The 17,866-nt window shown below is 29.4% G+C and overlaps 1 protein-coding gene across 2 annotated transcripts; it reads left to right on the top strand.

The window, feature by feature from the left end:
- Positions 1-12,359: 12,359 nt before the first annotated feature.
- LOC108981594 (kinase-interacting family protein-like) lies at positions 12,360-17,866 on the top strand. Of its 2 annotated transcripts, XM_018952825.2 has the most exons (3): positions 12,360-12,578; positions 13,317-13,500; positions 16,778-17,866. In XM_018952825.2, exons 2-3 carry the CDS (start codon positions 13,344-13,346, stop codon positions 17,719-17,721), a joined length of 1,101 nt encoding a protein of 366 aa, XP_018808370.1. In that variant the 5' UTR covers positions 12,360-12,578; positions 13,317-13,343; the 3' UTR covers positions 17,722-17,866. The 2 variants fall into 2 exon arrangements, with proteins under 2 accessions (XP_018808370.1, XP_018808371.1); XM_018952826.2 differs by lacking the exon at positions 12,360-12,578 and having other exon boundaries at positions 13,448-13,526; positions 16,778-17,854.

Below are 17,866 nucleotides of genomic sequence, written 5' to 3'. Positions count from 1 at the left end.
AATCAAATTATTCTTACATATTGCACTAGTCTACAACCAATGTATCTATATAAAGGAAAAAATTCTACTCATCATTCTCACACCACACATAAATTTTTTATTTTTTATTTTTTCTCTTACCAAATGATCTATGGATGATGAGAATATTTAAAATATTTGTATTTAAATTATGTTTGAGAAATAGATGTAATGAGATGAGAATAGAATTTTGGGATGTGATCTATTTCCAAACAAGCCCTAACTGGTCACTTTTCAAAAGCACCCACCAAACAACAAACTCTAATATTTATTTACTCCATTTAAACATTTAATTTGTATCTTTTTTTTTTTTTCAAGAAATCTGAAATTGTTTTCCTCTCCCTCATGTATGGCAAATTTTCCTTTTAATTGGGTGAGAGTTAAATTTGGAACTGCAATTAATCACAAAAGAGGATAATATTATGAAAAACATATATTACATGATTTGTTAAAAACGTGAAATGTATGATCAGAGTGCTCAACAAACCAGAAAGGGAATAAACAATTTGGTTCATATTTTCTAAGAGCTAGTCAAGAAACAAGTAGATAAAAAGAATACAACCAAATCAAAATTGAAATGAGTTGTTATATTATCAAGTCAGCGTGTAAAGCAGACTATTCTTATCACTTAAATGGTAAGATTTGATTTGTATGATTCAAATTTTAAAATGGAAAAGTATTTTTGCAAACGAGTTCACGCACCTCATCGATGATATATAAGGCATCTGTTTAATAAAACGGTGCGAATTGAGATGGAAATGATTTTCGTAAGACAAAATACCTTATTCTTCTTTCAAGATTTTCCTTCTTTTGTTTTTCTTTAAAAAAAAAAAAAAAAAAGTCATGTCAGCATTGGTACTCGGTTTAGTGCGCCAAACCATTTGTATCTATCAAGGCTCTTTTAAAATTTATCTTTCAAATTAAAGCATGCAAGCATTTTATTCGGTGTGCCCTATATACATGCTTGAGAATATAATTTTTCAATTAAAAGTATAAAAAGTTCAAAATTGAAACTTAGAGACTAATCTATTTTAGAGGCAAACCACAAAGAATATTCGTAGTATTTAACCCTATATATAAAGTAGATGATATAGATATGTCAAATATATATATATATATATATATATATATATATATATATATATACACACAATTGGTATAAATATATTTATATAAACTCATAATTGATTTGTCTAACTATGTAGATAATGCATTGAGAAATAATATAAATAATCTATTATGGAATAAAAGGTTTTCTTTTAGATACAAAACTTATCGATTGAAATTTTATAATTTTTTATATTTATTAGTTCACCAAACTAACTTAAATGATATAATTTTAAAATAATTAAGTAACCAATTACAAAAAAAAATAAACATATATGTGAAAATGTAAAAGATTTTTTTAAAATATAATAAATTTAGGTCTGGTTTGGTTACACAGATGAAACTATCTCATTTCATCTCATCTTATATAATCATTACAATTTTTTCAAACTCTCATACAAAATATAATAAACAATTCAATTTTTTCAATTCTAAAACAAAAATAATATAAAAAATTATATTTTAATAATATTTTATTCAACTTTTAATTTTTATCTCATCTCATTTATATAACCAAACGAGGCAACAACTTGTAAACAAGTTTGAGCTTGTCAAAAAAATAAATGAGGCGAGTATGAACATTTCAGTTTATTTGAAGTGAAAATCTCTATATAGTATAAAAAAAACTGGAGGTATTATGGTTAGAAAAAGCCTACCATGCCGCCCCAAACTAACCGCTCAAATGTACTGTTTGGTGAATTTTTTTTTTATTTAGTGATTAAGAAAATGATTTTAAATATATTGATGTATTGATGTATTTTTTTATTTTTTAAAAATATTTAAATCTATTAAAAAAATGTGAATGAAAAAAAAAATTGAAATATAATTAGCGGTAAAGTAAAGCGGACTACTATGAACGGCAGAGTAATCCGACTCTTATGATTAATATATTTTAAAAGAATTATGTTAGTTAGGTATTATGGTTATTATATTTTAACTAAGCCCAAGAAAAAGAAGCGCCATGGGACACTATTTGGACCGAGAGAAATAAAGTTATGAAAAACTCTAGAGTCAGTCGGCTGGTGTAAGTGCCGTGTAAGCGCAACTGATGTGGCAAAACAAAGAAACGCACCGTTTTGAGCAATTTTCATTTCCCTCCCTATCTAAGTTTTAATTTTCTCTCTCGAAGCCGAAGTCCCCCACCTTCCCTCCCTCTGTGTTTCCATTTCCCTCCCTCGAAGCGCCTCCCTCCCTCGAAGCCCTCCCAAGAAGCCTCTCTCCCTCCTTTGTGGTTGTCGTTAACCCTAGAAGAAGGTGATCAAGGACTCTGGCAATCAATGGGTTTCTTACACTGGTAATTTAAATTTATTTATTTTTTGTTTTATTTTTGTTTTTAGTTAAACTATATGTTAGCACGACCCTTAAGATCGCCTTCCTCAGTGAAAAAATCATGGAAGCATGTCGAGTAATAGTCGCGCAAAATCATCACGTTCGGTTCTCTCTAGGGTTTTCCTTTTGAGTCCACTTTTCCCACCTGAGCCGTCTTATCTGTGAGGCATTTCCCTTTGCCATTGGATCTGTCACTTCCTTAATTTTCTTTGGAGATTAATTGAAGGATTTCAGCTCCATTGGTATGTTTTCAGTGTCTCATTCTATGGCGGGGAACAGTTACTGCTATTCTTTCAATATTATCAGCTCTACTAAAGATTATCAGCTAAGTTAATGTTTCTTGAAGATTGTTCTATTCATGGCGTGTTGAACTGGGTGAATATGTTGCAGAGCATCTCTTTGACTTGGATACTGAAAACTCAGGGGTTTATGTGCACTGCTGTTATAAAAATATATATGAAGAAAGTTCCTGGATGTACTTCAAATTGAGGTGGATGTTGTTGTTTATTATTATTTATAATCAATTATCAAAAAAGGAAAAAGAAAAAGCAATTACTCTCATTCGTTAATGTTTTGAATGGATCAATTTGAAATTAAATTCTTATTATGTAATGTATAATAAGAATTATGACAATATTTTTGCTAGAAGAAAAAAATTGGCATGAATACATGATATAAAGTTTCAATTCTGTATTTCATAATCTGCTTGATGTTTATTAATACAATTCAGTTCTTGATGACTGGCATCTTGTGCTTAAAAGCAGAAACTTGGCAAGCCGGCATTGAGTACAAGTGTAGAAGATTAAACCTTCACTTGATTCTGAAGACATTTATAGCAGGAGCTCACATAGACATTTGTTTGCAGCTGATGATCTACAATGTATTATCTAAACTATTCCAGTTATACGTTTGTATAAGTGTAACTCCTGTAACACTCATTTCCAAGATTATATAGCAGCTAACATGTAATGAATGTAATTCATGTATTGGACACTCAAACTATTGAGGCAGGGTTTGCATTTTTAATAGTTTTCTGTATTTGCAAGTTTATATATATATATATATAAACTTCTGTTTGTTTGAGGAAATGCAAGTGCCTGTGTGTGTTTTTGGGTTTAGTTCAAGCTACAACTTTTATGATTATGGAGGTGTACTGGGAGTGCAAATCAATAAAGGTACATTGGTAGTGAACCTGTAATGGTGGTTGTTGATTTTTGTAGTGGGAGAAAATGAACAATAGAAAAGACATCTACAGATTGAAATGGGACCAAGCATTTTTCTTTATATAAACACACATGCAGATTGAAATGGGACTCGTGTCCTGCAATTATCCCTATTGCAATCACCAAGCATTCAACTAAAATACCAAAACTAAAAAAATGGCATTTCCATTACTTAAAACCTGTATTCCAACTGAAGGATAAGAGTACCACTTGAAGGTCTGATTCAAGAAAAAAACAATGGAGACAAAACCTGGGGACAAACTCCAACATAAATAAATCTACCTATCTGTTTTGACCATACAAAACCACAAGACTCTTAACATTTTATCTTAGTGCCAAACTGCACAAACTATAATAAGAGAGACTAATTAACAGTACATGGGAATAACTCATTTTCCCACTTCTATTCTGGCTAGTTTGGGAATGAAGCTAAATTACATATACAATTAAACATAAATGCATTTGCTCAAAGTGTGGCTACTCACCATTGTAGCTTCAACATGTCCTAAGCAGCACAGCCTCCATAGACAATATTCCTGCAGTTAAAATAAGAATATTTAATGAGAAGTCATATCTAATAGACGATTTTTATGTACATACTTATTATGACATCATGCCATATATTGAGTCCATGATTGGGTTGGGTGTTCAGGGGAAAAAAAATCATCTACATCTATAAAGTTTAAAAAAAGTTTGCAGAAATTAAAATTCAACCATATCATTGCACCGGGCGTGATCCAATGCCCTGTACACGTTGTGCAATATCCAATGTCAGTCTTTGAGAAGAATATAATATTAGAAACATGCTAGCCCAAAGAAATGAAGTATGAAGTATGAGTATAATATTTGAAATCTGAATTTTGAAGCTTCTAAGAAGAAGAACGAGTTCTAGTGCTGTTTCTAAACTCAAATAGAATATATTGTGCTTGCATGCAGCTCTTTCTAGGGAATATATACTTTAGCAGTTTTGAAGTGGTTGAATAACTAAAACCGGTAACATGATTGAGACCTTTTTAGAATTAGTCCCTTGAAGGGACTCCCATCAGTACTCTTAAATTCCTGCATTTTCATGATTTGTCTTTAGGTATGTATGCCCACGTGAAACAAAATTCGTAACGATACTTAAGTTTAGCTGTATTACTAAAATGACATAATAACTGCAACATTAATAAGCATTTGTAATACTTTTCTAAAGAAGTACTGTCATTAACAAGCATTAGCGGTTTCTTACCTTGAAGGGAAGGGGTGTACCTACAGGCATAAAAAGATGGTGGCTCTCCTTGGCTTTCAAGTATTTGTTTGCAAACAACATCACAGAGGTGTTTGAATAGCATCCATTAATTAATTGATTAATTGATCGATTAATTAATGCCACCCTCATTATTTCTCTCCTTTGTACATTGACTGTACCCTAGATGTTTGTGTTTTGTTTTCGGCTTGTGAATTTAGCTTCTAGTACCCCACCAATTTCCAATTGAAAGATTGGCTTATGTTCAATTGTTTAAGCATAATGACTCAATGAGGCATTTCTACCGAAAGAAGTTTGTGGTCCTTAATTCTCTATTTTTAGATCTTTTTACTTAGGTTGAAAAATTAACACTCCTTTACTTCAAATAGTTAACTCCATCCGAACTATGATTATGTGAATTATAGCTTAATTTTGACTAAATTCTTTGTAGATTTTGGAGTATACTTTAACATAAGATGTTACAAGACAATATATAGAAACCCATAACAAATTTTCATACTATAATAACTAATTAGTAGAATTCATTCATTCCTACATCTCCAAGTTAGAGTGGATATGGCAAACAAAATGGCCTCGAAAGAACTTCAGCATGTATTCCCATTCACAATCATCCTAAAACGAAATGGAATGTGAGTTTTGAGAAACTTGCAATATTCTGGTGTGTTTTTTTATTTTTTATTTTTTTAACACAGAAGCATAAATTTCATTCATCACCAATAAACCTAACCAATGTGCAATATTGTTCCTACCAACAGATTTTGTTAACATTGTTCCTAAAATAACAACTCCAAGAAATCATGAAACAGGAGCAAGTAAAAAAATGTGCTTTACCATGTACAGTTTCTTCAATTCTTTAGTAAGTATTTCGCATGACTATAGCCCACACGAAGAAGAAGACCAAATACCCTTTAATGGGTATTTCTTCAATTTTTTACTGGGTATCTACAATGAACAAATACCCTTTACTGATTTAGAGCTTTCATAGAAGTCTGCACTTAGAAAGACGAAGACCCACACTTGAAGATTTGAAGATGACCCACACAAATGGGTGAGCACAGATCCATGTGTAAATCCCGGACACCAACCTCTCCTACTAGTTGTAAGTGTGTAAATCCTGGAGCTTTCGAGAGAGAGTCAAAGCTGTCGTGCTTGGCATCTTGCTGATTTGAAGCTGAAGACCCACACGAGGAAGATGACCCACGCAAATGGGTGAGCAAAGATCAACTTGAAGACCACAATGCAAGAAGCCGAAGACCACAACAAAGAGCAAGTTTACAATCTAAGGAACAACACCATGAAGTCGAAGACGACTGACCAGGCCACCAAAGCAAAGCAGGAATCCGAAAGAAAACAGAGTTTTCTTCTGTTTTGCATTTTGCAAAGCGGGAATCCGACGATGATTCCCAGTATTTTTTCCACTTTCTTTCAACAAGCAAAGCAAGTTTTTTCCACTTTCTCCGCATGGCCAATCTCAAAACATTCGGAGAAAAGTTGCTTGAAGAAGAAGCTTTCTTTTCCACATTTCACTTCTTCATTTTTTAGTTTTTTTTTAATTTATTCACGGGACAATTAAAAAATATTATTTTAGACGCCGACTGTGCGCCGTTTGCAATTGCCGACTATCCCTAGAAGAAGTGACAAAGCTTTCAGCCTTTCACAAGAACACACCGAGCATGGACCCACAACACCCAGCAAAAATTACAGTATCTATGGCAACTTCCAACAGCATTACTACTTCACAAATTCACAAACTAATCACTATTATTTATAAATTATTTATTATTTTTTAACTATTAATCACAAATTATCTAAAATCACCTTAATATTCAAACATTGATAATGATTTTCTTACACTTATCTTATTATTGATTTACTATCCAACTATTTTTTTTTTCTTTTTACTCCTTGAATCTAGATTAAAAATTTCAAAACATGATCTTCTTACATAATCTAAAAGAAAATAATTTCAATCAATCAATGTAATCATATAATTTAATTAAAAATAAATTCAATTTTATAAAAATTGATATTCTTTTATTCTTTGAGTCAATTTTTATAAAAATATATTTATTTTTAATTAAATTACATAATTACGTTGGTAGATTGAAATTATTTTCTTTTCAATTATACAATAGTTTTTTTAATTCAAATTTAAATAGAAAAATAAAAATAGCTGAATATTAATAGTAATAATAGTAAAATAGATGTAAGATATCATTATCTATTATGTTTATACCGGATCAACTTTCAGTTACGTGGCTAAAAGACCATTCCATCATCGTTGCCCTGTGACGTGACTTTGAAGGAAAAGTAGTGTCTCCTTTGGACAAGAAAATGTTTGGTATTAGTATTGATATATATATATATATATATATATATATATATATAATTATATCTTTTACATATCTATTTTGTCATTCAAGTAAAACTTTCATATTGATTTATATATATTTGAGATAAAATAATAATAAAATATTATATATTTTTTATATATATTTTATAATTAACATCCACTACATACATTTGATATTAATAATACAAATGTAATAATAAAAAATATAATTTTTTTATATATTATATTAAAAATATAATAAAATGAAAAAATATATATAATATATTATAATAATAAAATGTATGTGCTGATAAATATTTGTTATGTTGTTAAATGAGAAAAAAGAGGAAAGAATTGACTTGTGAGAGAAAGAGTGGGAGGAGAGAAAAGTAATGAATAAAATAACATTTGAAAAGTGAATAGTAGATAATTAAATTTGTATAAACATTATTCATAACTAGGGGTGTGTAAAATTCCGACTCCGTCCGACTTCCGCTCCACTTCGACTCCGACTTCGTCGGAGTCATCGGAATTCGGAGTCGGAATTCAGAGTAGCTCCGAATATCTATTCGGAGTCGGAGTCGGAGTCGGAGCTTCAAGAAGCTCCGATTCCGACTCCGAAATTTTTTTTACTGAACACTTGCGCTCGAGCGAGGTGTCGAGCGCAAGTCGAGCACACGTTGTATTGAACATTGGCTCGAGCGACATGTCGAGCGGAAGTCGAGCGAACCTCTCTGAAAGAGTTCCGCTCGAGCGCTACGTCGAGCGCACGTCGAGCTTCGATCTTATGTCGGAGCTCCTATAGGAGGTCGGAGCTCCGATAGGAGGTCGGAGCTCTCCGATCGGAGTCGGAGCTCCAATTTGGCTCCGACTCCGACGGAGTCGGAGTGCTCGTTTCATAACTATGCAAAAATATAGAAATACATAATTTAATATGGAAAAATTTAACCTCATATTATGTAAATATGAGTTTACATTGTAAATGCTCAGCCCATCACAGGAGAAGCACTTGCTGCCCTACTGGTAGCCTTTGGAACAAAGATACCCAGTGTTAATGTTTGTAGAATGAGATACACGTTAAATTTGTGAATAATAATAAAATAATTTAAATTAAGATATTTTATTAGATTTTGAAAAATAGTAGAAAAAAATTAAATAAAAAGATTATAAAGTTAAAATATAATATTTTAATATAATTTTTATTTTAAATTTTAAAAAAATTATATTGTTTTTGTGTTTTGTTTAGAAATTTAAAAAAGTTATAATGATATAATAATAATTAGATAAAAAAGTTAAAGATTAGATGAAGTATTTTATAACTCAACATAATACTATTTGTATCAAATTCTAGACATTATAAATTCTATATATAATATATTACATATATCTTTTTATATCAAATGATCTAATTTGATCAATCAAAGGCAGGCGAATTCAATAATTATATCTTTGTTTTATAAGATCTGAAGCAAGGTTCGAAAAATTGAAATCCGGTTGAAAAATGGATAAAGATCGGATGAATGGATCGAACGATTCATAATAAATTTGAATCGATTATCACAATGTTGATAAAAAGTATTAAAAATCATATATAATGCAATTCAAGCATGTAATATTATATATAAAAGAGTGTAGAATATAAACTCATTGGCTAGTTTCTATAAAAATATTATATAAATCCAAATAGTTTTAATAAACATGTAATTGATGTATTTAATCTCAATTGTTGACATTTTCTTTGCCTCACATACAAAAAAGAAAAAGACCATTAAATTATAAACACACGACAAATGTATTATTTTATGCATAATCACAAATTTAATACAAAATACTCGTTCATTTCTTAATTTTTTTTATTCGACTAAAGAGAATAAAGAACTACGTTTTATCTTTCAAATTTTCTGCTTCTCTTATTGAATACAATAATAAAAAAAATTAATATATATATTTAGTTCTATCATATTTTGTACAATAATTTAAAAAAAAAAACTCGTTTGCTAGATAACTTAAAAATAAATACAATTTTAAATCGGTTAAAATCAATTATAATCAATTTGAGTTAGGAAGTTTTATTGGATTTAGGGAAATAATATAACAAAAAATTGAATAAAAATATTATAAAATTAAAAAATAGTTTGAAAATAATTTTTTAATATTATTTTTATTTTAAAATTTGAAAAAATAGTTTTATTTTTTATATTTTGTTCGAGATTTTGAAAAAATTATAATAATTAAATAATGGTTAAATGATAAAGTTAAAAATTTTAAATAAAAAAAATTTTGTAATGTTTAGAAATAAAATATCTAAAAATATTTAAAAATAGTTGATAATAATAATTTTTCCAAACAGACCCCTTAAGCTAGCGATCCTCACATTTTGTGTTGCCAAAAAGAAAAACACTAGAGATCCTCAGCAAACACTTGCCTGCTAAGCAACAAGCCTAGGCAAATGATTAGGAAATGGACTGATTAATTATATGTATGGATAATCAAATGATAATTTTGTGAATAATAGTGAAATAATTTGAGTTAAAATATTTTATTAGATTTTGATAAATGAGAGAGAAAAAGTTAAATAAAAACATTATAAAGTTACAAAATTATTTAGATATAATTTTTTAATATTATTATTGTTTTGAAACTTGAAAAATATGTTTTTTTTTTTTTAAGTTTAAAACAATTGTAACGATTAAATAAAAAAATAAAAAAATTAAAATAAAAAAATGTTTTTTTTAGTAATATTTGAGAAAAAAATTATGAGAAGTTTGGTACTTTCCCAACATGTCCTAAATGTAATAGTGGTGTCTCATTTTCAACAGCTAAATTACAATCCACGCTAAACTCAGGCTTAGTTTGGATATAAGGTCTCGTTTGGATGTTGAGATGTTTTCAATCCATCTCATCTCAACATTCAAACATCATATGGGGATGCTTGGAAAAAACTTCTATCTTATCTCATCCAATCTTAGCTCATCTCATCCTATCTTATTTATTTCTCAAACATTATTCAAATATAAACATTTTCAAATTAATTATTACAATTTTTTCAAATTTTCAAATAAAAAATAAAAAATAATTCAACTTTTTTAAATTTAAAAAAAAAATAATATTACAAAATTACTTTAATTTTATAATATTTTTTATTAAACTTTTTCTCTCCCTTTTCCAAAATCCAATAAATACTTAATTCAAACTATCTCACTACTCTTCACAAATCTTCTTACTACTATTCACAAGCCATTGTACTACTATTCACAAAATCCTCATCTCATCTCATTCTACAAAAACTAACACTTATCACTTTCAAATTTTCAAATTTTTAACTTTTTCATCTAATTATTACAAATTCTCCAAACTTTCAAACAAAAATAATATTATTTTTATTTAAATTTTTCTCTCTCATTTATCAAAATTTTATAAAACATCATAACTCAAATTGTTCACTACTATTCACAAATTATTTTACTACTATTTACAGATTTCTTATCTAATCTCATGTCAACATCCAAACGAGACTGAGTATATTAGATAATTTGTGAATAATAATGAGAATAGTAGTGAAAAGTAGGGGTGTAAATTTTTGTATAATATATAAAAATTAATTTTATATATTATACAAAATATTTATATATATAATATATAATTATATATTAAATTTATATATATATAATATTATAATATATATAATTATATATCATATATGAAATGATTCCATATTATAATTTATAAATTATAATATAAAATATTAATCTTAAATATGAATATTTGTAATTTGTTTGATTATATGTTATTAATATAATTATATATAAGATAATGTTGTTATAATTTATAAAATAAAGTTTAATCTTAAAGATGAAAATTTAATTGATCATATGTTTTAAACATAATACATATATATTAAATTATTAATAACATTTTTATCATAAGAAGTAATACTTTATTATATATTTTTTACATTTAAAAAAAAAATCAGAAAATCGGACCGGACCGGAAACTAGTAAAACCGGAGGTACAGGTTTAGGAGGGTAATAGGGATGTAATCGGTTTTGAAAAATGTAAAACCAGTACATACCGATTCGATCCTAAATTTTGTTTAAGACCAGACCGGATCAGACTAATTACACCCCTAGTGAATAGTTTATAAATAGTAATAAAATAGTCTAATAATCTTTAAGAATTGTTGTGTTCCCAAACATATCATCAAGCTTAGACTTTTGAGAGTTTTAGGCCTCATTTAAATATTTAGAATATCTAAGTATATCAGTTAACAATAGTAATATAGTTTGAGTTAAGATGTTTTATTGAATTTTGTAAAATGAAAAATAAAAATTTGAGCAAAAATAATATCAAGTTAAAAAGTTGTTTAAATATAATTTTTTTTTACTATTTTGAAATTTGAAAATGTAATATTATTTTTTGAGTTTGTTTGAGAGTTTAGAAAAGTTGTAATGATTAGATAAAAAAATGAAGATTGTTACATCCACAAAATAATTATACAAAAATAATCCTACAAATTGATGTGGCTTCATTGGATCCGTTAGATCTATTTTATAATAAAAGTAACTTTACAATCTGACAAATCATATCAAGTCATATCAGTTTGAGAGATTATTTTTGTGTAATCATTTTGTGATTAGAGTGTTTCTATATAAAAATAATTTAAAATTAAAAAATATTTTATATTTGAATGATATTTAAGAATGAAATATCTAAAAATATTTAAAAATAATTATGTTCCGAAACATATTCTTAGTAATTAGTATTTAAAAAAATAAATAATTTACAGTCAAATAATGTAAGAATATCGCACACTTATTTAAAAAAAAGAATAAATATAAAAATTATAAAAAAAATTAATTTTTTAACTATAGATAGATATTTTTTAAAAGTGAGCGTAGTAATCATAAAATAAATAAATTTTAAGTTATGGAATGGGATATGGATATCCACGGAAGTAGTAGTAGGTATTTAAACTTTTAACCTAAATACAGAAGCATTAACAGCAGCAGATTTGAAAATTAAATACGAAATCAGAAGAAAACATACTGACACAATTAAAAAAGAAAAAAAAGAGGGGTGTCGGTCTTCGAGTGGTCAAATCACAAAATAAATTGTGAGGCGGATTTTGAGCGATCTCCTCCTCCTGCTTTCATGAGACGTACTGCAACCCTCTACAGATTACTGTATCTCTTTCCCCAGCACCTTCCTTTCTCTACGTTATTCTCGCAAGATTTTCTGCAGACGACTTCCTTTCCAAATACGTTTCTCTCGTCACCTGCACCAGCCCTTCGAGTGCATACTATCTTCCCTCTCCTCTCCTGTAAGTTCATCTCTCTCTCTCTCTCTCTCAACCTCAGCCCTTTACCCTTGTCTTCTCCGGTCGACGATATTCTGTGTCTGTGTAGGACTTCTTGGCAAGTTTTTGTTTGGAATATCTCTGTAAACAAGTTTTCGAAAAGATATCTTATATCTGCATGATTCTCTCTTCTGATACTTCTCGTCTTGGTTTTCAAATTCTAGCTACCTCTATGTGACTTGGTTTCGTTTATTTCTCTAAAGTAACAAGTTTGAGGACACGCGAAAAGCTCTCATTTTTCCCCTTCTCCCATGTTTTGTGATTTGCTTATGAAGCAGAAAAACATGAGAAAAACTGGTTTGAAGGCGATCCATACATGCGGGTGGTTTTGGGTCATTACTCAAATAAATATTCCAACGCATTGAATTTTCACTTTACTACATGGGATTTGATTTTGCTTGTGGGCTCCTCGTTTATTTGGTTATTTATTGTTCCTCGAGATCCGCGCGTTTCATGTTCCCTGAATCCCTTTTTTCTTTTCTGACTTTTCTGCTTCCATTCCGAGACCACGAACTCTATGTCGTACTGTCTCCCTGTTAAATGCAATGTCAGGCACTTTACTAGCAAGAAAATATGCAGAAAATTCAAGCAAGTTTGACAGTGCCAAAGAAAGTAACAATCTTGCTTAAATACACTGCAGCAGCCCCATAAAATTCAGTTGGTTTTGCATTATATGTATATATTGAACCTTAGTATGTGCAGGTTGAGAGGTGGGTGAATTAAAAAACAATGGGGTTGTGGGAGGGAGACATGACAACAGAGAAAACAGCTTCATCTTTTTCAACTTCTGATGATCAAAACGAGTCAAATCCTACACCAAGAGGAAGAAGAAGCGGTTTCAGGGAAAGTGGCTCAAAGCCATCCTGGCTTCTGTCCACCCTTTCCGGTACACATCCTAACTCCACCCAACAAGTATGTCTTAACTTGTTTGTGCCCTTGCTGATTCCCATGTCCCATTTTCTTTTTCTGAGTCTTCCTTGACATGGGATACTAATTACTAATAATAAACTGCTTTGAATTTAGGCCTCGTTTGTTTTTAGAGATGAGATGAGATGAGATTAAAGTTAAAATGTTGAATAAGATATTGTTAGAGTATATTTTTTAATATTATTTTTATTTTTAAATTTAAAAAAGTTGAATTGTTTATTTTATTTTGTATTGAAAGTTGAGAAAGTTGTAATGATTAGATGAGATGAGATGAGATGTTTTTTCAAAACAAATGAGGTTAGAGTTAATTTGAGATGAGTTTAGATGTGTTCTATAAAATATTATTAAAATATTATTATTATTTTGAGATTTAAAAAATTAAAATTATTTATTATATTTTTTATAAAAATTTAAAATAATTATAATAATTAGACGAGAAGAGTTAAGTTGAGGTGATTTTTTGATTTAAACAGGAATTAAATTTAACTGAATCGAACTTGGATGTTGTATAAATATAATGTCTCGTGACAATAAGTTCATATACATATACATATATAGCTTACCTAAACTTTTGGTTTGAATAATGTTTAATATAATTTATGAAAATGTTTTTAAGAATTATTGTTGCTGTTTGTGTAGTTTGTCAGCTCAGGACAGCCAATGTCTGGATTATAAACCACAATAATTTTCTTATTGATTGAAATGGGGACTTTGGGAAACAAGTTTGAATTTGAAAAAGCCAAGTTAAAAAAAGTACTGTCATAGAATACAAACACATCATAAAGACTTTTAGCGTATGTGGCAGTTTATACTTCCTGTGTGTGTTTAAATTTCAAACTCTCAGCATAAAGAAAGCAATCCCAAGGCCAAACCCAGAAAAAATAAATAAATAAAATTATACAATGCAACTGTACTATTGAATTTTTTTTGTTCGTATTCGCAACGGCGACATTTCTGTTCTTTCGTCGTTGTCAATGTTCAGTTTCCTCGTGAGTCTCTTCCTACCACATCCTCGTTACTCGTGTCCTTATACTTTTATTTTGTATGCTATTTCAAAATAGCAGTGTTACATCTATTCACAAATAATTATATAAAAATAATTTTATAAAATATAATTTTATATAGTTAGATTTCTCAACATTATATCAATTTATAAGATTATTTTTATATAATTTATTTATAATTAAAATATTTTTTATTTTAAAACGAGCGATGATACGGTTATTAATATCTTATATTTTAAATTGGCAATAATTTTATAAAATGATGTGAGAAATTAGCAATTTATTAAAAAATATTCTTTATTGAAAATAAGATTATGTGAAAAATGATAAAATTTCGAGATTTCCTACATTTTTGTCATCCTTGACTTCTTTAAGAGCACTCTCATTGGAATAGCTAAATTAAAGTACATTTTTGATGAATGTAAGATGAATTTAACTTTTAGCAATTCCATTTATATAAATCTCTACATTGGAATAGCTATTTTTTTATTATATGACAATAAAATAATATAAGATGAATTTAATTTTGACTATTCACATCAAATCTCCAAATTGAATTATCTATTTATTCATTATATAGTAATGAGTAATTAATAATTTTGAAAATTTTTTAATTTTTTTAATTATGAATTTATTTTATTTTTTCATATTTTATTATTTATAATATTATATATTAATTTGTAATTGTATTCTAATTATATTTTTTCAATTGTCATTTAAAATGGAGAGAGAAATAATTAATATTAAAAGGAAAGAGAAAGAAATAATATAAAAAAGATTTGATGAATGAATAGTGTCTTCCAAATTTAGAAATTAGTTTGGATATTACTGTAGCTATATTCCAAATATAATTCAATGTGAGCAATTTATCCACCTAATAGCTAAATTCTCATTGAATTTAGCTTTTAGCTAATCCAATGAGAATGCTCTAAGGGTGAGTTTGGTTACCAAACTTATCTCAACTCATTTTAATTCATCATTACAATTTTTTCAAATCTCAATATAAAATATAATAAATAATTTAATTTTTTTAAATTTTAAAATAATAATAATATTAAAAAATAATATTTTAATAATATTTTATCATCTCAATTCAACTTATTTCAACATCTAAACATAAACTAAGAATGAACTCAATATTATTTTAATTTTAATTTTAATGGGATTGAAATTAGATTATAAAGTTGGCAGCAGCACATGGGTCCATGATGTTGACGTTACCCTGATAGATGTCTCATTCCATGCTCAAATCGAAACAAACAATTAATTCAAATTTTTTTTGGAACTTCGGGAACAGACCTCTCTCTCTCTCTCTCTGTTGTTTTTCCCATGTTGTAATAGACGAGATTTTGGTGTAAAATTCTCCTCTAAGATACAGCTACGCCAACCTTCGTTTTCTCTCACTTTTTTAATTTTGTCGGTGCTTGCTGTCCATGGTTTCGCAATTGGAAATGTCGGATCTCAAAAAAATAAAAAATAAAAGTAGGAGATAGTGCCTTTACTCTTTTAGGAGATGAAGATAAGAGCGTTTTGTACCATAGGTCAGTTCATTTTTTTTTTTGGTTACATAGTCCATAAAATAAATGAGTTGAGTTAAATTTGGTTTTTTTGTTCAATTCCATAGGGCTTTTTACTATATATATACACACATATTCAAAAAGAGTAATGCTATATGCAGTCGTGGAGTGTGTAAGCGTCGTGCAGTCGCTTTGAAAAAGAGTAGAATCTATTGTTAAAAAATTATTATTTTTTTCATGTGAATGATTACGTGGCGCTTGCACATTAATAATTACAATTATAATTTCTCATACAAAAATGGGATTATGTCAAAATTCAAGTACAAGGGGGCCCAATTCCCCTTTGGTCCCCTCTGTTCATGACCCAAGCTCAGAGCTTCATTGCTGGTGGGAAGATGAAATGACCTTTTGAGAACCAATCAAGTGAGTCATGTGTGATGTTGCGTTTGGATAGTGAGGTACTTAGGTATTTTGTGAATAGTAGTAAAAAGGTAATGATAGAGTATTAAATAGTAATAAAAAGTAGGTAAAAAATAATAATAAAATATTGAATAGTAGTGAGGTACTCTTAGTACCAAAACTAGGCCGATATTCCTTGTACCAACATGTTCATTTGGTTTATGCTAATAAGCTTCTTTTTTTTTTTTCCCGAAATATTATTTTTCTGGTTGACTGCATTGTGATTAAATTTTTGAATTTTGGCTCGGTATGATAGATTTGGATGCGAGGATGATGACATTGACAATGAAGACGCTTGTAGAAGATAACACTGGTGACACCTTTCGGGAACGTGCTGAATCTTACTATCAGAAACGGCCTCAGCTAATTGCCCTACTCCAAGATCTCTACAATGGCTACATCACCTTATCTGATCGTTACATTCAAACATTGGCCAAATGTGACCCTCATCGAAGCAACTCGTCCCGAATCTCAGCTGTGGATCATGATAAGTCTGACCTCGAAGAAGAAGATGGTGTGACCAACGTGTTTGATTCGGATGCGGAGAGCTCCCTGTCTTACCAACAAACTCAGATAATGCTTGACGGATATGGCACATCGGTAGGTGACGCCATTGTTGCGGATCTCGTGATCAAGAACGTCGAGTATGACATATTACAGCATGAGATGGGCATTATAGAGCAGCGCAGTAGTGAGTCCTCAAGGAAGATAGATTTGCAGAAGAGCTTGCTTGAAGTGCTAGAGTCAGAGAGGCTAATACTACTGAATGAGAATGCAAGGTTAGGGTATAGAGTGAATGCATTGGTGGAAGAGAACAAAGGGTTGGCATCAGAATCTATGCTCATGAAGAGGAAGGCTAGCGAGTTGGCAAGATGTGTGCTGAAGATGAGGGAAGGTCATAGGGTTTTCATGCTCAATCGTAGAATAGAAGATCTTCAGGCACAGATTTATGGGCTGGAGAAGAGGAACAAGGAGTACTATGAGCAGCTTGTGCAAAGAGACCAACGCGTTAAAGAATGCACAGGAAAGAAGAACGCTGTTGAGGATGATGTCTTGGATGATTGCCTTAAAAGGGAGAAGCAGCCCAATCTGAGATTGAAGAAGAAGGGTAGCATCCGTGGGAAGAAAGGTCATGGATGGTGGCAAAGGTTCAAGAACATGGACTTGTTTTTTTGTGGGCTCGACTCAAGTTGTACTTGACAATGTGTATTTGGGTCAAACTATTACATGGTGTTATTATGATAGCATGCCGTGGGACTTAGTTTTTTTTTTTTTTTTTTTTAGGGTTTTTTGGAACATTTGATAGTGTCAGTCTAATCTCTCCTCAATATTAATGATGTATTGA

This window comes from Juglans regia, chromosome 15 (assembly GCF_001411555.2).
Source record: "Juglans regia cultivar Chandler chromosome 15, Walnut 2.0, whole genome shotgun sequence".
NCBI lineage: Eukaryota > Viridiplantae > Streptophyta > Magnoliopsida > Fagales > Juglandaceae > Juglans > Juglans regia.
This window is presented reverse-complemented; position numbering and strand designations above follow the sequence as displayed.